Here is a 21,201-nt window from a genome sequence, read left to right on the forward strand (position 1 = left end):
TCCTCTGCTCCATGGTTCTGTAACTAGATTTACACTGAAACCTGTTGGATTAGGCTCCAGGGATCCCCTTTCCCCAATGCTTTCCACGTTAGTAGCTGGGTTTTCAAGAACCATAGTATTTTGAAAGGCCCTGTGATAAATGAGGGTCAATATAAAAAAAGTATTGCTCTTCATAAATTAGTACTTACCAGTAGCTGAAACCCTTAAGAGAAAAGAAAATTCAAAACGAAGCAAAACAAAACCCACACAATAAGTTTCTTTCTCTTTAAAGGGCAACCGCCAAGGATGCAGAAGGCCATGAAGATGATCAAAGACGAAGATATGCACTTCAACTTGGGTGTGAAGAGCAGCTCTTCCTTTCCCCATGGCCTGCAGCCAGTGGTCTCCCGAGGGAAGGCTCCCCAAAGACACCCCTTCCCAGAAGCTCTCCGGGGGCCATTTTCCCAGTTTCGCTATGAACCTCCTCCGGGAGATCTGGATGGATTCCCTGGGGTCTTCGAAGGGGGTGGATCCCGGAAACGGAAGAGCATGCCCACGAAGATGCCCTACAGCCACCCAGCCGAGGAAGCGTCCCTTGCACCCCACTCTGAGGATGGCAAGAGCCGTGGCCCCCCGACATTGCCTCTGCTCTTCTCGCCGCCGCGCCCCAAGTGTGACTCTCAGATGATCGACCTGTGCAACGTGGGCTTCCAGTTCTACCGCACCCTGGAGCACCTGGGCGGCAAGCCGGTCAAGCAGGAGCCCCTGAAGCCCAACGCCATATGGCCCCAGCCCGCGGCCCCTCCCTTCCTGCCCACGCCATACCCCTACTACCCCAAAGTCCACGCGGGCCTCATGTTCCCCTTCTTCGTGCCCTCCTCCTCCCCCTTCCCCTTCGGCCGGCATGCCTTCCTGCCCAAGCAGCCCCCTGAGCCAGCATTACCCCCAAAAGCCGAGCCCCAAGACAGCGAGGAGACCAAGCAGAAGGTGGAGAGGGTGGACGTGAACGTCCAGATCGACGACAGCTACTACGTGGACGTGGGCGGGGCTCAGAAGCGCTGGCAGTGCCCCACCTGCGAGAAGTCCTACACCTCCAAGTACAACCTGGTGACCCACATCTTGGGTCACAATGGGATCAAGCCGCACGCGTGCACCCGCTGTGGGAAGCTCTTCAAACAGCTCAGCCATCTGCACACCCACATGCTCACGCACCAGGGGACGCGGCCCCACAAGTGCCAGGTGTGCCACAAAGCCTTCACCCAGACCAGCCACCTGAAGCGTCACATGATGCAGCACAGCGAGGTGAAGCCACACAACTGCCGCGTGTGCGGCCGGGGCTTCGCCTACCCCAGTGAGCTCAAGGCCCACGAGGCCAAGCATGCCAGTGGGCGGGAGAACATCTGCGTGGAGTGCGGCCTCGACTTCCCCACCCTGGCCCAGCTGAAGAGGCACCTCACCACGCACCGGGGCCCCATCCAGTACAACTGCTCCGAGTGCGACAAGACCTTCCAGTACCCGAGCCAGCTGCAAAATCACATGATGAAGCACAAGGACATCCGGCCCTACATCTGCTCCGAGTGTGGCATGGAGTTCGTGCAGCCCCACCACCTCAAGCAGCACTCGCTCACCCACAAGGTACGACGGGACTTCCACCCAGGGGCGGCTGCTGGGCCTTGGGGGAAAAGAGCAGAGACCCTGCTCTGGGAGCCAGGAGACCTTGCCTCAGCCCAAGGCCATGCCCACTTTCCAACGAGAATGAATGACAAGACTATAGACTATTAATCAAGCCCTTTCCCCTAGCTAGCTTTCTAGAGTCCAAAGTGGGCTTGGAGAAGAACAATGCAGACATTAGGGGAGGAGAATGAGGAAGGATGAAGGAAACAGCTGGTGGTGGTACTGTTGCTGCCTAGGCCCCAAGAATCCCTGAAATTTTGTTTCTAGAAACTTCATTCAGGGCACTAGTGAGAGTGTGTCCACAGACCCTCATCATCTCAGTGCCTGGGATTTCCCAGTGAGAGTCTTCCTCTAGAAAATTCTCTTGATCTTTGGGTGTGTTTGCTCCTACCACTGTGAAACCTGCTTCCTGTGCAGGTTCTGAGGGGGACCAGAGTTTGCCCCAGTCTGGCAGGGCCAGTCCTTCTCCCGGTTGAGTGCCTGCCTTCTTGGCTCAGTGGCTCATTTGTAGGAATCATGTGAGAACAGCCTAGGTTCTGAGTTCAGCCTAGATTGCAACCCAAGTTCTGGAGTCCTTCCGTCTGAACCAAACAAGGTCCTAGTGGCATCCCTGAAATCTCATTTGAGTCTGCTTTGATCTGCCAAGAGAGGAGTTTCTCCCCACAGCCCTCTACCCTCACCCTCAGTGGTTTCCTTGGCAGGAAAGACTTTGGGCAAGCCAGAATTTCTAAAGCATTCTGAAAGGTCAGTGGAGGACTTTGTCCCACTAGAAAATCCTTCTGCTCTGCACTAGAGACTTTGATTTGTTAGGTTAGGACAAACCACGGGACATCTCTGGCTCTACAGCAGAGATGCACTATGGGGCTGCCTTGTGGGATCTATACAAGCAGCTCATGCTTGATAAAAGCACCTGTAGATACCAGCAGAGGGGAGTCCCCTGCCAAGGGCAGGAATCATCAACAAAGGACCTGGACTTAGATTCTGTCACAAAGGAGCTGACAACTCACTTACTTCAGGGGCTGCTGTATATGTGCAAAAGGTGCATTTTAGAACATATGGATTCTGTAGGATAGTGGGAAATGAAGTCAAATGGGAGAACAGCCTGCTGTCTGAAATAAGTTTTATTTGAATTAGGAAACAAAATGCATTTTAATTTGAGGGACAGCAAACACTGAGAGGTAGGAGTTATTGAATGCTTGCTCTGTGGCAGGTGCTTTACTTCACAGTGAATTATTTACTTCTCAACAACTCTGAGAGCTACTCCTGATTTGCAGATGAAGAAACCAAGACACCAAGGCATGGGGACGTCACTCAGGAATCCTGACAGCAGCAGCTCAGTCTTAAACACTGAGTGCTTGACTCCTTTTTTCCCCTCCTTTTCCCCATCTTATCCCTAGCCACATCTACAGGTTTCCCATCCAGGATTTCATGGGTCCTGTCAGAGGTGCAGCAGCTTTGTTTATGCCCCAAGGTTGTGTTCAGGCTGCTATTGTCTTGTCTTCTATGCTAGTCCATATGGAGGTCTTCCTTTGGACACAGAATTCTCTCTAAACAATTTCAAAAGCAGCCAAGTGTGGTGGCTCACACCTGTAATCCCAGCTATTTGGGAGGTGGAGACAAGGATCAGAGTTTGAGGCCAGCCCAGACAAAAAGTTAACTCAAGACCCTATCTGAAATACAAACTAAAAACAAAAGGACTGGGTGTGTGGCTCAAGTGATAGAGCGCCTGCCTAGCAAGCTTGAGATTCTGAGTTCAAACCCCAGTACCAAAAAAGAATTCCAGAAATAGCAGGATAATTAGATCACAGTCAAGGCTAGAAGGTGATTTGTGGGTTTTTTTGGGTGCTGGGATATAACCCAGGGCCTTATGCATACTAGGCAGACACTGTACCCCAAACTCAATCATCTAGACACCAGATGCTGTAGTAAATCTTGAAAGCCCATCATGAAATTATTTTTTATTGATTTCATCATTTTAAACTCAATGACTATTTAATACATTTTTAAATTCATCTTCTGAAAGGGCATTAAAAGCTAATTTTCAAAGGAGGTTGATCCCTACGTCCTTTTGTTAGCATAAATCCATTCTCATCTGCAGTCGTTATAGCAGAAAGTGTTTGATCTAGACTGAACCCAGGGTTCTCATGATCCACTTTCATCTGAAGAACACGAGCCTTCACCAGGAAAGGCCACAGGTCTCACCTGTGGTTTCACAGTCTCAGGCAGTCGATGGACAGAGCTCTGAACCCACCTTTTTGTGCCTTGGGCTTACCAAAACTAAGGAGTGGCGCTCTCTTACCGTGGCCCAAATGAAATAAATGCAAGTGTAGGCAGCGTCAGAGCTGAGCTTGGAATCCTTCCCCACTCAGGTCACTGTGGACACCTGGCGATACGGGTTTTATAGTCTGTTAATTTAGCAGCTTGTTCTAATCCTGTAAGAACCTCCCCTTAATGCTCTCACTCTTTGAGTTTTCTTTTTCAAAAGCCATTCTGGCACATGTCTGTAGTCCCAGATACTTGGGAGGCTGAAGCTGGAAAATCATTTGAGCCCACAAAATCAAAATCAGCCTGAGAAAATAGTGAGACTTCCATTTCTGAGTCTGTTCTGGATCTGATCTCTTGCACAGACCTTTTCAGGGAAGTGATGGATAGTCAGGATTAACTAAAACTCTACTCAAGCTGTGAACCACTGCAAATGCTCTGAACTGACAGCACTAACCCTCTATATTCAAACGCCTTCCCACAGAGAGCAAGGAAACCAGAGAGCCTTCTGTGTTGTTTTTTGATTCAGGAAGCCATCAGTCCCCTGCCAAATTTCTCTATCAGAAGTATCTGGATTAGAGGAGGCTCCAGAACTATGTCACTCAGGTTGGCATGGCCTGTGGGAATCCAGGAGACCAACTGGAGAGGGTGATTATGAGGTTGTAATTGATTGAAGATGAGTGGTTCTTCTGGGATTTTTGGGTCCATTAGTGACAACTCGAGAGGACACTGGCTTTCCTGTGGGAAATGATAATATCAGTTTAAAAGATTTTAGGTTTTCATTATCTTGAAAGCTGGATTATAGACTCATTTCACATATCATCCACAGTGCTCTTAGCAAAACCCTGTTAATCCTTTCAAACGGTTATTATAAAATTAACTCCAGCAGCAGCAAGAACAACAAAAGCAACAGCTTTATTTTCCTCCTGTGGTCTAGCTAGTTCAGAAGAAAAAAAAACACAAATTATGTAACATTTTTCAAGGAACTAATGATTTAACAAGGCTAAAGCTATGCCATTTGGAACTTAACTTCTATGCCAAGTTAACCCTCATGAAAGCCTGTTACCTGTAGATCACTAATTTCTTTGAACCTTGCCTACCCCCAGGGCGTGAAGGAGCACAAATGTGGGATTTGTGGGCGAGAATTCACCCTGCTGGCCAACATGAAGAGACATGTGCTGATCCACACCAACATCCGTGCCTACCAGTGTCACCTGTGCTACAAAAGCTTTGTGCAGAAGCAGACCCTCAAGGCACACATGATCGTCCACTCCGATGTGAAGCCTTTCAAATGCAAGGTGGGCACAAAGGGAGGACCCAGAGGGTTGTGCAAATGCTCATAGGCAAGAGTCCCCAGGGAACTTTCTACTCTGTCTCTTGGGTGGGGCTACCCAGGCTCAGCATAGGTACATGGCCAACTTCAAGTCACATCTGCCACCCTCTTTCCACCATATTGTGCTCACAGCAGCCTTTGGCTGGTCTCTGAGGACCCTGCCTTGTTTGTGTTATGGTGGTATCATATCAGTGCCTGGAGGGTGGAGGTAGGCAGTCAGGGAAGGTCTGAGGGCGGAGCCCATTTGGAGAAGAGGTTGTGGGGAGGATGAAGGTGATGTCTGCACTCCTGTTCTAGAGCACAGAAACCAGATATGGTCCTCTTGTGTTTACAAGTCAATAAATGGAACACAGAAAGGAGTCAGAGAAATGTCTAACACAGCCCCCTGTCTCTTCCTCTGCCTGACACTTGGGCTGAACCTTTTCATTTGAAGGTAGACATCCCAGGGAGGACGAAAGGGGTTCTGGCATGCTGATTTCCTTCCCTTTGCAGGTGTGTTCAGTGGTGAGATTGCTGGATCTTATGATATGCCACGCTATTCCAATATGTATGGCAATCAACCACTTTGTATGCCACACTATTCCAGTATGTATAGCCAAGTATGGAATCACCCTAAATGTCCATTAAAGGATGAATGGATGGAGGAAACATGGAATATTATTCAGCCCCAAAAAGAGAAATCCTGGCATTTGTGGCACCATGGATAAACCTGGAGAACATCATGTTAAATAAAATAAACCAGGCACAGAGAGACCAATGCCACATGTTCTTCTTCAGTGTGGAAGCTACATAAGTTCACCTCATAGAAGAAAAGTGGTCATCAGAGGCTGGGAAGGGGAGCAGGAAAGGGAGACAATTTGACAGATAGGACAAATAAGTTCTAGCATTCTATAGCACAGCAAGGTGACTAGTTAACAAAAATTTATTCTATGTTTCAAAATAGGCAGAGGAAAGATTTTGAATGTTTCCGACCCTAAGAAATGAAATATGTTTGAGATGATGGCTATGTAATTAACCTGACCTGAGCATCACACATTGTATACAAAAATCCAAGTATCACACTCTATGTACTTACACTATGTGTAAGTATTATGTATCACTTTAAACTATTATTTAAAATAGAAAAAAAAGGGATTCCAAAACTGGCCCTTCAAAAGACCTCAGAAATACTTGCTTGGGCTTCATCATCCAAGAAACCGTGTTTCTTGGAGCTGGAGATTTGTAAGACCCAAGGCTGACTGAAGCACTCAGCCTGCCAGGCGGCCCCACCCCAGTGCGATTTCCTTCTCCACTTCTAAAATGAGTTGGAGTCTTGCTCAGCATTGGGTAGTTTAAGGACTGTCCCAGCAAGTGTCATCCCGGTCACGAACAGAGGCCTGGGGTGGGAGGGAGGGAGAAGAAGAGGGAATTACCGCACTCAGACATCAGTGGAGGGCTTCTGCTTGAAATGGAAGATTCCCTCTCCTGCCAGTGTGTCTGGTGGGGTGTGGATGACACTCTCCTTGGATGTGTATGCCTGAAGTGGGGTTCCCTGCTCTGACGGGCTGTTGCTGCTTCCATCCCTCTGCAGCATGGCCCCCACTTGAAGGAACCCCCTGTGAAGTTGACTTCTTTCCTGTGTTGGCAACTCCTGGACAGGGTGAGGGGTCAGGAACCAGAGCTTCCCTAGACCATGTGGGCATTGTCCAGAGGCAGGAGAGGGAGACTTCTCCCCCCAGCCCTTTTCCTGCCACCCACTTCTGTTTCCCCTCCTTTTCTCCAAGGTCCTGGTGGTTTGAGAGTCAATTTATGTTCATCTTGAGTCAGCCAGGCTAAAAGGGGAGGAAGCAGCATGCAGGATGGACTGAATAATTTTCAATGTAAAATGGAAATACAAAGCCCCTTACTCAGACATTATTAAGAATTCCAGACAATGAAAGCATTAAATCAAACTCAGGACCCTCTGGGGTGGGGACAAAGGGCTCTGTGTCACACCTGTGCAACCCAGAGCTCCTCTTCTCTCTAGGCACTTCTCAATTTGCTTCCCACTCCATTGAGCCCTAGAGTGTCACATTTAACATCTGTTCCCTCCTGCAGAGGGTTACTGTCTCCTACAGTGGAGGTGCAGGCAGGGCCTCTTTGCCATTCTTCATTCCCTGTGTTGCATTTACTCTTGGGCCTCAAGCATGGACTATATTTTTACCTTCTCACCTATTGGTGGAGTACAGTTGTTACTATATAAAAGAGCAATGGCCTTGTTTTCCCCCTTAAAAAAATCCACACCTGTCCGGTCCAGCCATCTCCCACGTGTTCCTCATCCATTCTGATCTCATAATAGTGGTATGACCAGGTAGAAAATGACCCTGAAATGACGGGGTATGTATTGGCAGAGCCATACAGGCTGTGTGACACTTGGGAGGCATCGGGATACTTTTGCTTCTCTGCCTTCAAGAGCCTGGAAGATTTCTTGGGCCTGGTAGTACCTGATGATCTAGAAAATTCTTCCGGATACCAGTAGACAGAAAATTGCACAGAACAATACCCTGGGCATGATGGTGCAGTGAGCCATCCTAGCTGGATGTCTGAGGCTTCCATTCACAAATAACTGCGTCCTCCTTCACCACAATGACAGTATACCATACAGGGTTCAAAGAGCAGCGTTATGTTTAAGAAACTCCATTTTACCTACTCCCTGAGGGTTGACCAGGCTCTGAATGTGTGGCCCACACCATCAGACCCCGTAAGAGTGTTTGCAAAGTGCACTGTCAACTTTGAAATGATCCCAATGGGAGAGGGGCCTGGCACTGAAATGGGAATTCATCCTGGTGGGTAGGTCCTCTCAGGACCTTCACACTGTAGGTGATGAGGTTGCCTAGAGATTGTCATCTATTATTAAATGGAAAGAATTGATTGTTGAAAGGCACTTTGTTCGATTTAGGTGGTCCTTCTCCATTCTTACACATTTCTGAAACAACAGTGGGTGTCAGTCACCTCTGACCCAGTGCCCTCCTGGAAAGTACCAGAAGTATACTTCTTCTCCCTGTCCCCTTCTCCTTGCAATGTGTCAACGTAATTGATGGCCTTTCTGGATCATCACCTTTCTTCATCTTAAAAGACTTTCAAAGCATGTCTGAACTTACAACTTATACGAGGTTCTTCATGTTTGTAACAATTGTTGAATGAACCACCTTGAGATGGTGAATGTGGGCCTAACTTCCCATCTGCGTTGTGCATGATTCTTGGAAATACGGCCCAGGTGAAAACTGTAGAAGTTGGGGGAGATCATTTGCTCATTGTTATGCAATCTACAGTCAACCAAGACAAATGGCTGACTGGCCACAGTGATGATGGAAAACAGGCCCCGACAGCTGCACTGGAGTTTGATGGTGTAACAAAGAAGAGTTATCTCCTTCCCATGACTGATATGGTTGGAAAAGAGAGGCAGGCCTTGCTGCAGCCGTACTCCCAAGAGTTAGCACTACCATCTTTATCCAAAATCTTTCAAAGAAGAAAGATTGTTTTAGTAACAGATTCTAATTTCTTGGATGTTCACTATTAACATTTTCTCCTCACATAAATCCTTTCTCGTCTTGCAGCAAGGCCCTGCACTCAGTGGAAACACATGTCTCCCAGAGAGCAGAGTGTCCGTGAACTGTGGGATTAGGCACTAACAATAGGATGGAAAATTAGAGGAGAGGAAAGTCCATTCTACGTTTCTTTCTTTATTTTTTTTCTTATATATAAAAAAAACTACTGCTCTTCTGGGCTCCTTTGCTATTGGCTCAACTTCTGGACTCCTTGCTCCTTGGAGCCAGCTGGAGTTTGTCCAGAGACCTGTGCCTGTAGACTTAAGCCATGTTTCAGAAATATGCTTCCCAGATTCTGCGTAAGCACGCAGAGGTTGATTTGGATTCTCTTCTTGTAGTGGCCGCAGTCCATAATACCAAAGAACCAGCTGCCGTCTTTGGAAAACCTGTCCAGGAAAAGCAGCCATCCAGAATTTCCGGGACAAATTCTCTTTTGAGATGGGTGAAGCCAGGAGCTGCCTATGTTATGAATCACCAGGTCATCTGCAGCCTTTTCTGCAGCAGAGGGCTAAAGGCTGAGGGCAGAAGGGGGGTGAGGTCTCCCTGAAAAGGGCCTCCACTTCTGCCAGCTGGGTCTGTTGCTCTCTCAAGTACTTTGATGTTCCAAATGTGGCGACTCCAGATGGGGTGCCTGGGTGAGGCCCCGGATGCTTGGGGTCATAGTTTTCAGGCTGGCATGGAGAGGGTTAAGGCAGTGACCAGATAGGAGCCTTTTGGCAGCAAAGTCCTCCTGGGCAGAAGGAAGGATATAGCTGTATGAACTGCCTGCTTAACAATGCCTCCCATGTCCCCAGGGGCCTGCCTGCAAATAGATTTCATCTTGCTTTCTCTTGTACTTTTCAAAGCTTCCTGTTTTCTCACGGTCCTTTTGGACAGTTTACAGTCTCTCTCTCCCTCCCTCCCTCCCTCCCTCTCCCTTTGAGGAAGGGAACACCCTTCTTATTAAAGGAGAGAGAGGGAGAAGAATGCAAGGGAAGGCCAGTTCAGGGAGGCCATTCTCCTGGGCTGCAGGCTGCAGCTCTTTGACCTTTCCTCTCCAAATCGGAAGGCACGGGCTTCCTGGGGCATCTCAGCTCTGAAGCTCACCTCAGGTGGCTGTGATTCTTGGCCTTCCAGGCCTCTGACCTCAGCCAAGTGGCTGCCACTGCCATCATCCTGTCTCTACCCACGCTGACCCCTCTGTGACAGCTGCTGGCTCTCAGCATTGTCGCAAAGGCTCAGGGGAAGAGAGTGCCTGAGGGGTCCCTAGGCCCAGGACCTCGAAGGTAAAGGGCACCAGGAGATCAGAACAAGGAGGTCCGAAGCAAGCTGGGCATCTGCCAGCTGTTTCAAGGGCAGTCCGAGGACTGGGGAGTCAGATGGCAGGCTCACCCAAAGCCTGCAGTGTAGGATGAATCTCTGCCCTCCATCAACACTTCCAGGACTGGGTCGGCATTTCTCTGAGACCCCTTCAGCCACCTGGCAAGTGTTCACTCAGAGAATTCCTCATTTGGCACTTCCTCTGATGTTCCCTCCAAATAATGTGCTTTAAAAGGGCAGAGAGCAGCCTCATCTTCAAAGATCTTTCTACTCCTGGAATGTTGAAGAGACTACTATGCACTCAGTAATGATAGAATGGGAGCTAATATTTATTGAGCTGTTACTATTTGCCAGGCACTTTTCCTGAATTATCTCACTTGATCCTTTCCACAACCTTCATAAGAAACTCTGGTTATTATCGACACAGTTCTCACTATCATCTCTCTGCTCCATTTTCACAAAACCTAATAGTCCATGCAACCCATTTATATATATATATATATAATGCTGGGAATTGAACCCAGGCCTTGAACATACTAGACGAGCACTTTGCCACTGATATGCAACCCATTTTTAAAGGTCAGTTAAAAGTATTTGTTTCCATTTCTATTAGATTAGGAGGTCCATCTTCCTCTTAAAAGTGGGTGGACAGAGAAGCTGGGGTTTACCGTCAGAGGTGCTCAGCAGAGAGGATAAGCAGAGGCAGCTGGCTGAAGCCACCACCTGGAAGATAAAAAACTCCATCAGCTTCCTGATGGACTTTGCAGGTCTTGATAGGAGATAATTCAGCAAGTCCCAGCTCTTAGCTTTACATCTCATGATTAAAGGAAGCCCACACTTAAATGACTGCTTAGCCCAGAGAAGAAACTAGCATTTTGATGCTCCTGCCCAGCCATTCTTCTTTCTAGTGTAGCTCTCCTCTCCAACTGCAGCAATACTGTTTGGCGCTAACATCTCAGACTCCACCCCAGGATGCCATGATTACCTGGCCTTGCCTTCCACTAACAATCTGAGAGGTCTTGAATATCAGAGACATAAAAATTCTTCTATACTTCTGCATTGTCATGGGAGGTTAATCTGAGAAAGATGAAGGGTCCAAGTGTTCTGGACAAGGACCCAAGGGCTTTGGGGAAGGGTCTGGGTCTGAGAGGAAGAAGCTAGGTACTTCCCACTGAGGTGTGGGTGGAGCCGAACACAGGCCTCAGGCCCTGTTGCCTACGAATATGCATAGGGTTAATGAGGAAAGGAAGGGAACTGGTAATGGCAGCTTTTTTGAATTTTGTATTGGGTAATTATATTTTCCTAACAAGTTTATTTATTCTCTTAACCAAATGCTTAGTATACTAAGCACTAAGTTCACTTAGTATAGTAGTTTGTGCCCTGGTGTTTAATAGTGAGGTTGGTTTTAAAGAAACTGGAGGTAGTTCTTGCATGGGTGATAACCTAAGACCCTAAACACCTGTCAGAGTTGACACACCTCCTGGTGAAGCTCTCCATCAGCACACCCAGTATACCATACAGAATCACTCTAGTATATAGCTATTAAAATTTACCAGCAACACAAGAATCCATTCCAAATAACTCACAATGTAGCCGACCAGTCATATCCACATGGACTTCCTGAGGCCACAGAGCTTGTCTATGGGGAGCAACATCACTTTCATGTCCTAATGTTGACATGGTTCCAAGAAGTTCCAAGAACTAATGAATTGAGCCAGATAAAAACATTAGAGAAGAACTATTTGGCTATGATCAAAGGTCATATTTTTATGATCAAGGGTCATAAAAGGTAGCTTGTGTGAGGCTGAGAAAGAACCTGGACAACTCCCACAAGTAGCCATTCTTAGGAGCACAGCTCTGTGTGTGGAGTTAAGGTGAGGAAAGGTGATAGGTGAGACCTTGGGGCAAGTGAATTGCAGGGTCTGCCTGACCCAAGTCCCAGCAGGTATGACAACAGCAAGCTGTTGGTCACTATCACAGCAGCTATGGCTGTGGTATAAGGTTAACTAAAGTGTCTGAAAGTGTCTAAGGAAGACACTTTATTCTGTGTCAAAATAAAAACAAAGGGCATGCTACACATTCTTCAGGGTGAAGCTACAAAACCCTTTCAGATCAGTGCACCTTCTAACACTTCAGCAACCACAGATGATAACTAAAGAGGAATCACTCCCATTATGCAGCCAACCTCAGGAGGCACCCATTCCTTCTCTTCTAGGATGTCCATCTAGCCTAGAAGACCAGGGGACCCATGTATGACAGGACTTGTGCGATCGCCTAATTGCTCTCCCAGCCTTCAGCTCCTCTCTCCCTCCACACTTTGTGTTTCACCATTGGGGTTTTTTCTTCCATTAATTGTTCTGTTGCACTGTGCCCCACCCCCTCACTCAACAGAGTCTTACTGAGGGCCTGTCAGGAGTCAAGCATATGTGAGGTAAGGGATACAATAGAAAGGTAGACTGAACCATCAGGGATGCTGTAGTCCAAGTGAGAACACATCTTCAGTACTGACTGAAATACTGGTCACATCAGCAATTGCAGCAGCAACACTCCTCCAAATAAACAAGAATCATAAACAAATGAGGTATGCTTTTTCTGAAATTGACCCATGACTGGACATAGCTAATGCAGAATCGCAAGGTTCAAAACTTTTATTCCTTAGCCATAACAGAGATGTGGACAGACTAAGCTAATAAATAAATGTTACAAAAAATTTACACATGTGCAATACGAACCACAGATTGGTATCTTAGTAAGTTCTCTGTCCTGAGAATAAAAGAAAACAAGTATCCATCCCACATGTTGATTCTCTGTGGAAGTTGGAATGAGAACAGCTGTCCCATTATTTTGTCCTTTGGGTGGTCTTTTTTTGTGGGGGGGGGGGTTACTGGGGATTGAACCCAGGGCCTGGAACATGCTAGGCAAGCACTGTACCACTGTACCACATCTCCAGGCCTTGGGTCACTATTTTGAAATGCATTTCTGAGCTTGGAACTTTACCCAGGATGCCAGAATCATTCTTGCTAGTAAGGAAGCAAAAGGGGAAAATTACTAACAATTCCAAAATATGATCACTCAAAAATACAGGACAAACCATTCATAATCCGTGCCTGGGTTGTCTATGACACATGTGCAACCCCAGGCTGGTTGTCTCCACCATTCTTTTAGCTAACCTCCAAGGTCACCTTTGTTAGGTCTACCTGTCCTTCCAAGGCTGGCTCAACTCTCTCCTTCCTCCCTGAAGAAAATGTTGCCTTCATTAATAAAAGTTCGATCTAGAATCCTCAACGTTGGCTCAGAAAGTATCTCTTAGGGAGAAAAGAAAACTGACATAAGCCATACCTCTTGTCTTGTGTGACATCTCTCTCCACAGATCACTGCCACCACTACCCTGGGCCCTGACATTGGGGAGGAGAGAATGCTCTACCATTAACACTCTGGTTTAACTGCAAACACAAAATCCTAGGCTTCCTCACAGCACAGCCAAGGAATGCCTGGAGTTTCCAAACCCTGCTCTACTGAGGCATGGGAACAAAAAAAATAGCACCCAGAGCAGTGTTACATACTTTCCACTTCCATGGAAGAAGTGTGAAAACCACTGTTGACACTCTGATAGAAATAGAGAGAAATGATGAAAAAGAAATGAATAAAGCATGTTTACTTTTTGTACACCTGAGATATTATTCTCCCTCCTTCCATCTCATCCTAAAGAAAGACTCCTTTCTTAGATGTCTCTGTTCCTTTTAACTTTGAAATTCACCCCAATGACTAGCACATGAAAGGTCAGAAACACATTGCCTGATGCAGCGTAACAGAAGAGTTAGGTTGGGGTATGCAATGGTCGTTGACCCTGTGGCCTCTGGTGTCCATGGTCTGAGTTCTTATCCCAACTGCAGCACCCACTAGCTGTGGGCTGTGGCCAAGTGACCCAAGCCCTCATTTTGCCCACCATAAAATGGGGGTGATAACAGCGGCATCGAATAGAATTTATGTGGAGGCTTAGAACAGCACCTTCCATAATTTAAGTGCTCTGTAAGTATTAAACACACAATCATATCCTTCAGTGACTGCATTGCCCTTCTCCTTTTCCAAAGACTGCATTCAAAAGAAGCGTTGCGCTTTTTGCCTTGAGTTTAAAGATCCTTGGACACACCTGTCTCATGAATCTATCATTCCCTACTCCACCTCTGAGACTGGCAGAATTCAGTCCCTCCCTAACTTCCAGGGGTCCATTTTCCTTGGAAGCAGTTTAAAATACTAAGATTCAAGCGGAGTAGAAGCAGGTGTGGCTGCCGTACCTCTGAACCCCATGGGTCCACACACTGGTGCTCCGTGGCAAAATCACTGTGTTCTTCTCCCCTGTGCGCCAACAGCTGTGTGGGAAGGAATTCAACCGAATGCACAACCTGATGGGTCACATGCACCTGCACTCGGACAGCAAACCCTTCAAGTGCCTCTACTGCCCCAGCAAGTTCACCCTGAAGGGGAACCTCACGCGTCACATGAAGGTCAAGCACGGAGTTATGGAGCGGGGCCTTCACTCTCAAGGTATCCCCCTGCTAGGAAGCCCCTGAGCCAGGAGTGGAATTTGCTTGTGCTGGGCATTCCTTTGGGGGTGTTCTGCTTGTCAAAAAGGGAAAATAATTTTCAAGCCCACAGCGGTATAGCAGGAGCAGATTTAGAATGTTACTAGAAAAAGTGTAATGCTGATACCTGAAGGATAGAAGTGAAAAGAGAATCAGAGAGAGTACATTTGGAGCATAATAATGGGGCCAGTCCCTTTGTTCCAGAACTGCACCAGATGCCTTATCTCCTTAAGCCTTCACAGCCACTCCTGGCTGGAGGAACTTTTATTTCTATTTTAAAGATGGGAAACAGGCTTCCAAAGTTGCTCAGTCTCAGGATTTGAACCCAGACCTTTCTGACTGTTTCTTTATTGTGTCTACTTCCTCACATTGCTGTTACAGGGCATGTGATTTTTCTTTCCTATTTGTGGAGTTTTGAGATGGGGTCTTGCCGAGTAGCCCAGACAGGGCTCAAACTCCCATTCCTCCTGCCTCTGCCTCTCAAGTGCTGAGATTACAGGCATGCACCGCCACACTGAGCAGTATTTCTCTCAGGCGAGGTTACCCCCTCCTGGTGCACCCAAGGATGGTGTTCCTGCTGATGAACCTACACAGCAGGGGTTTATGTTCCCTACACTGGGTCATAACTAATGAAAAGCTCGGCCTGCTTTATCTTCTCAGTCCCAGAGCCCTCAGCAGTGAAGAGTTTGTGTTCCAAATCCACTGAAGGCAGCAGGCTCGCTCCTTAGTCACCTAATCAGCCACTCCTTCAATAAACAGGCAATAAACGCAGCCCATACCAACAACTCCGTGAGCTGAAGTGCACAGTGGCAGAGCCTGGGGAATGAGGCTATCTTTGCTCCATGGGTTGGTGTGCAGGAGAAAAGACAGCTCTATATGTAATTTACAAAATCATATTTACTGCTTTTTGACTACTAGAATGATTCAAGTGCAGGCCAGACATTTTAGGGGCACTGTTGCTCCTAAAATGGAAACAGTCTTTCCCTGAGAAAGACCGGTACTTACTTCCATTTTATGTAAGAGGAGACCACCAGCCTAGAGGTGTTAGAGAAATGCCAGAGGTCAAAAGCAAGTCTGAAGGCAGAGCTGGGATCCCAACTCAAGAATTTCTGAATCGATCCCTGTTCAGCACCCCAGTCAAAAACACAGGGTGATTTGTTTGTGGTTTCTACTTGTACAGGTAGCAAGTTGGATGCACAAATTCCTATATAAGACACTCACTGCACGTAACAAAATGATTGTAGCTTTCAAGTTTTTCACAGCACCCTGAGTTTATGACGACTCCTGGCTGGTAGACAACTGTAGTGATCACAGATAAAGGCTGGAGTTTGTGCAAAAGACTTGAAATAATTCTTTCTTTTTCTTCCTCTCCCTTCCCCTCCTCCATGCTTTTCTCTTGAATTTTGCACTGAATCTCTTGTTGTCCAAGCAGCTTCCCAAGCTAGGTCTGGATTTTTTCCAAAAGAGGCAAAGTTTGGTCCCTCATTGGGGCAGGAGGAGCCTGTCCTCTATCTGAAAGCCAGGACTGGTCACTAAGACCTACCCCATACTGGTGCTCACATCCCAACAGGTGCCTAGTGACTCTGTCATCTGGGAAAATAATTTTAAAATAAAGTGAGAAATGCTTGAGAAGTGAAGAGAAAAAGTAAGAGACACCTCAGGGGGAGGGGCCTGCACTATAAAAATATACTGTGTGGCTGTACCATTATGTGTTTAACAAAAACTTCAGTGCCAAAATTGTTTCACAGTCTCCCTGTAATTTCAAAAGCATGCCAATCAACATCCTTATATTCTGTGCTCCTGCCTCCTGAGGCTTTGCGGCTCTTTAAATTCTTCATGGTGCCATTGCTCAGTTGAAGCTTGTTTTTAAGGTACATGAGGCCAAATTCCCCTTAAAGGAGTTATACCAATTTAGTCACTGTCTGTGACAAACCTGCCATGGATACCCTTACTGGGAATGACCTATTAATAGACAATCAGAATATATGGATCCTTTGGGTTCCTATATAATTTATATATAAATATATTATTTATATTTATTTATATCTATATATGTATTTGGTGGCACTGGGGTTTGAACTCAGGGCCTCATGTTTCCTAGGCAGGTGCTCTTACCACTTGAGCCACTCTGCCAGCCTGTTTCTTTCTTTCTTTTTTTTTTCATTTATTCATATCAGCCTGTTTCTTATGATGGTTTTTCTCAAGATAGGGTCTCTCAAACTGTTTGCCTGGGGCTAGCTTTGAACTGTGATCCTTCTGATCTTTGCCTCCTGAGTTGCTAGGATTATAGGTGTGAGCCTTTTCACACTTTTCCAGTGCCTGAAGTCTCTCTGCTCTGCAGGTTTAGGAAGGGGGAGAATTGCCCTGGCACAGACTGCGGGTGTCCTGAGGAGTATGGAGCAGGAGGAGCCCTTTGACCTGTCCCAGAAGCGTGGGGTGAAGGGGCCGCTGTTCCAGTCGGACGGGGAGAGTGCCCGGGGCAGCCCCTGCCATGAGGAGGAGGAGGATGATGAGGACAACTGCTGCGAGGTGGAGCCCCAAAGCCCCAGCCTGGCCCCCCAGAGTCAGCAGCTCTGCACACCCCAGGATCTGTCCACCAAGCCTGAGATCCCCAGCCAGGAGCTAGGAGAAGCTCGCAAGGATGGGAAGGAGGCTGAGCCCCCAGAAGAACAGGAGGAGCGGAGCAAGGACGACCATGAGGCACGGGCAGAGGGTGGCCAGGAGAGAGACTGTGCCCGCAGAGACGCGTGCATGGGTCTGGGGTTTTTCCAGAGCACCCGGCGGGGCCCCTCTTTTTCTGATTACTTATACTTTAAGCACAGAGATGAGAGTTTAAAATTACTGGAGAGGAAAATGGAAAAACAAGCAGTGCTCTTGGGTATCTAAGTGGATAGTTTTTAAATTGCATTTGGAAAATGAGAACTAGGCAGTTCAAATACAGCTTTCTGCATGAACTGTCATTTGCTGAGGACTGGCAAGTGCCACCAATCTTTACAGATAGCTCAGACTAAATGAGCAGGAAATATAAATCCTTCTCAGGTCATTCCTTGGGCCCTTCATACTTTTAACACACAGGCAGTGTCTTCTCCTGTGTTATTTTATACATCACCTATGTAATAAACTGTGCGTATTCCTCTAGATATCTAATTGTAAGCTCAGGTGCTTCTAGAAATTCTGTTTTCCTGTGACTAACGTCCTGCCTCACATGGTAAACTTCCTTTTAGCTGAAAAACTATGGTGCTTGACATACTAGCTGATTAATAATTATTTAGTTGAACTTGTGAAAGTTACAATATTTTGCTAGATGAAAATATTAGTAGTTGTATATATAAAAATAGCCTTTATTAAATAATACAAATACCAGAAATGCCACAGGAGGCTGAGCTATGGAAAAGGATATTCTCTAGGAGTTGCCGTAGATGTAAGATGCAATTTCGGAAGGTGCATGGTTTTGACAAAGGGAAAACCAGAAAAACTTAGATCCTCCTTGGGTCTCTTGTTCTGCTTCAGCTTCCTTGGTCCGGTGGGGTATTGGGAGCATATTTGCAGATGACTGGACAATGCTCAGGGGTCCCAGCTCTTCAGAGTGACCCCTCAGGTCCTGAGCGGAGCTCCCTCCCACAGAGCCTTGCTTTGAGGCCTCAGCCCCTGCAAGTGGCGGCAGAGAGAGTTGTCCCAGTGAGCATGGGTCTCTCCTGGGTGCTGGAGCTCAGGGATGAGTGGAGGAATTCTTCTTGAAACAAGCTATGTTTATTTGAGGGATTCGAAAATTCATCAGCCAATGACTACAAAAAGACCTGGCCTGTGCTCTCAGTGCTGGTGCAGAGACTCACTCGGGGGGAGCCTTTAAGGAAATACCCTGATTCTGGTTTCATTTGCCATAGTGACTGTGAAACCAGCATTGGTAACTTCCAAATTGCCCCAGGTGCCTCTGTGTACAGCCTCAGCTAAGAAAGATCCACTGGGTTCCAATAACCCTCACTCATTTCTATGTCACCTGTGACACCTCCCCTCCCATGATCCCCTCTCAGGGACACCACAGATATTCTGATTCTGGCTTCAGAGTCACTGAGTTAGAGGATGGAAGCCTGCATTCATAATGCTGACTAAGGTCTTTGTACCTGTTCTGTAAGAGCCTGGGGGTGGGGTGAGCACACATATACACACTCCATCTAGATACACACATGTTATACAAGACAATGCCTGTGATGTTCAGTGGCTACTTAGTAGGTTGAAAAGTGCATAGTGACAATGGTGGCTTATGGTGACTAGCTTTTCCTGCCCACTTGTTAGAGCCTTGAGGACTATGATGGGTGGGCTGGGCCCATTGGGTAGGCCTTCTTAGGCACTGGCACAGAACAAAGAGATACTGAGAAGTTGCTGCAAATGTGAGGCTGTGACCCTTGGGAGGTACAGCCTCTTGGTTGGGAGTTTCAGCACTTGCTGGTAGAGCTGGGTACTGCTGATTACTTTGCTTCCTCTTCTCCCAAACTTCCCAGCTCATTTCTTTGGAAGGCCTGGTCCATCTCTAGTGGCTGGCTACCAGCTTTTCCTGTTGGCCAAGGTACTTTCCCATTAGCCTCACTTAGTTGTCATTATTCACCTATGTGCTTTGGCATTCTCTCACCCATTTCAAATGCTACTTTCCTAAACGCATTGCTACCACCCTGAAATGCTACAGGCACTTGGCTTTTCTACTGTCACCCATGACTCAAGGTCAGAGACCCTGCAAAGGAGATTGTGGGTTTCTATGGCTACCAGCACACCTCTGGGCTGAGAACTGTTCCAAGTCCTCAGAGGGGCAAGTTGCCTTCTACTCACTATGAACAGATAGCTCCTCAGTGCCTTTGATGAAAGTTCCCAAGAATCTGGCAGAGTGGTTGGTTAGACTGTCAGCTCCTACAGTCCTATTTAATGGGTACTCAGCAGCCATGTATGGAGGCTGTGCCTGCCTACATGTACTACAGATTTTGGTTACTTCTGGTATGCCTGGCTGGAAGAGGAGTCAGGAAAATTGAGAGTAGCAGACTCTAGTCCTTCCCAGCCAGAGCAGATCTCATGGGAATGTTTGAGGAACCAGTTATGTTGAGTTGGAGAGAGTATAGTCTAGAGTGGTGGTTTTCAAGTTCTGTATGGAGATGCCAGGGGCCCCTCATAGGCCTCAGTGGAACTGCTGAGCGATCTCAGCACCCATCCTCATTCAGCAGCTCAGGTTTCATCTCTGGTAGCATTGTAGGTAAAATTTCACTTGGAAAGAAAAGGTCTAGGGAAGGTAACAAAAATTTGTTATGGGATGTATTCCAAGGCCTGTTTTCATTTTGACTCTAGGTATGAGAAGCTTAGTGATCACTAATCAGATGGACAGTACAACACTGGGCTGAGATCCAGGGCTAAAAGCTTGCTTTCACATATCAAATAACCAACATCCTGGTTTCCCAGGACAACCCTGGTTTATACCTGTTGTCCCAGAGTAATTACTAATGGTGTCCCCTTGATTCTCAAATGCATTGCAGCTTGGGTGATAAGTTATGTGGACTCCCTGTGTGTGAGTACAGAGCTAGGGGAAGGGCTGGCCTATCTTTCTTGATGAGCTCATTATCTAGAATGTAAGCCTGCAGGAGGACCTGTGGGCCAATCCTCCGAGAATGAAGGAATGGAGTCATCCAAGGATACCAGCTGCCCAAGGCCGTGACCTTCATCACTTTGTGACACTCTGAAAATAGGTCACAACCGAATGCTTTTCTGGCTTATGACTGCTGTCACTTTGAACCAACCAGTGGACAAGTGGCATGTTTTCCTTTATCCTTTGTAGGCCTATGATTACCCCTCTTGTTGCCTTTCAATTCCTCTTTCATTCTCTCTTTTTAAAAATTTGACTCCCCATCGGCCATAAGAATGAAGCTGACCTTTCACAAGCCAACAAGAGCAGCTGGTATATCTGTATATGAGTAGTTGCACAAGAAAGTTCAATGTGCATACCGTATTTATTAAGTCCTGAAGGCATTTAATAAAATATTAACATTGTACTTTGAATTATAATCTTTGTCTGCTTTGCTGGAACAAAATGTAACAGAGTTAACATTTAAAATCCTTCACATATTTGGACAACATTACATACACCAAATGTTAATCTTGTACAGATTTCTGGCTTGCTATTTAAAAACTCAAACTCCAAGTGGATAGAAAACCTAGTTGTGAATATTGCTTTCTGTTTCAGTGAAAAGGCAGTTTACCTGGAAGTAGCATGTAACCTATATTTTGTTAATTTAAGCAAATAAAGCCATGTTGAAAAAAAACTGTGTTAATTATTTGCAAATACCTGAAAATTGTCAAGGCAGCTGCCATTGTCAACATCTCACTACTGCCATTATACCCACTGCCAGGATGGTTTCTAGTGGGTGGTTCCTCAGCCCCAGGCTTCACAAAGGATTAGTCAGCCTCGGGGCAGGTGACATTTTACCCATTCTTTTCCTCTTTCCTATTCAGAAAAAGAAATTATTCTGGA

The 21,201-nt window shown here is 46.6% G+C and overlaps 1 protein-coding gene across 1 annotated transcript in view; it reads left to right on the plus strand.

Moving 5' to 3' along the window:
• Window positions 1–20,998, plus strand: part of Znf366 (zinc finger protein 366) — a 65,588-nt gene extending 44,590 nt beyond the window's left edge. Inside the window, exons 2-5 of the mRNA XM_074077322.1 lie at window positions 272–1,614; window positions 5,022–5,213; window positions 14,484–14,658; window positions 17,038–20,998. Coding sequence (XP_073933423.1) covers window positions 286–1,614; window positions 5,022–5,213; window positions 14,484–14,658; window positions 17,038–17,582 — 2,241 coding nt within the window. The 5' untranslated portion in view covers window positions 272–285 and the 3' untranslated portion in view covers window positions 17,583–20,998. The remainder of the gene's footprint in view (window positions 1–271; window positions 1,615–5,021; window positions 5,214–14,483; window positions 14,659–17,037) is intronic.
• The last annotated feature ends 203 nt before the right edge of the window (window positions 20,999–21,201 follow it).

This window comes from Castor canadensis, chromosome 6 (genome assembly GCF_047511655.1).
Source record: "Castor canadensis chromosome 6, mCasCan1.hap1v2, whole genome shotgun sequence".
Lineage (NCBI taxonomy): Eukaryota > Metazoa > Chordata > Mammalia > Rodentia > Castoridae > Castor > Castor canadensis.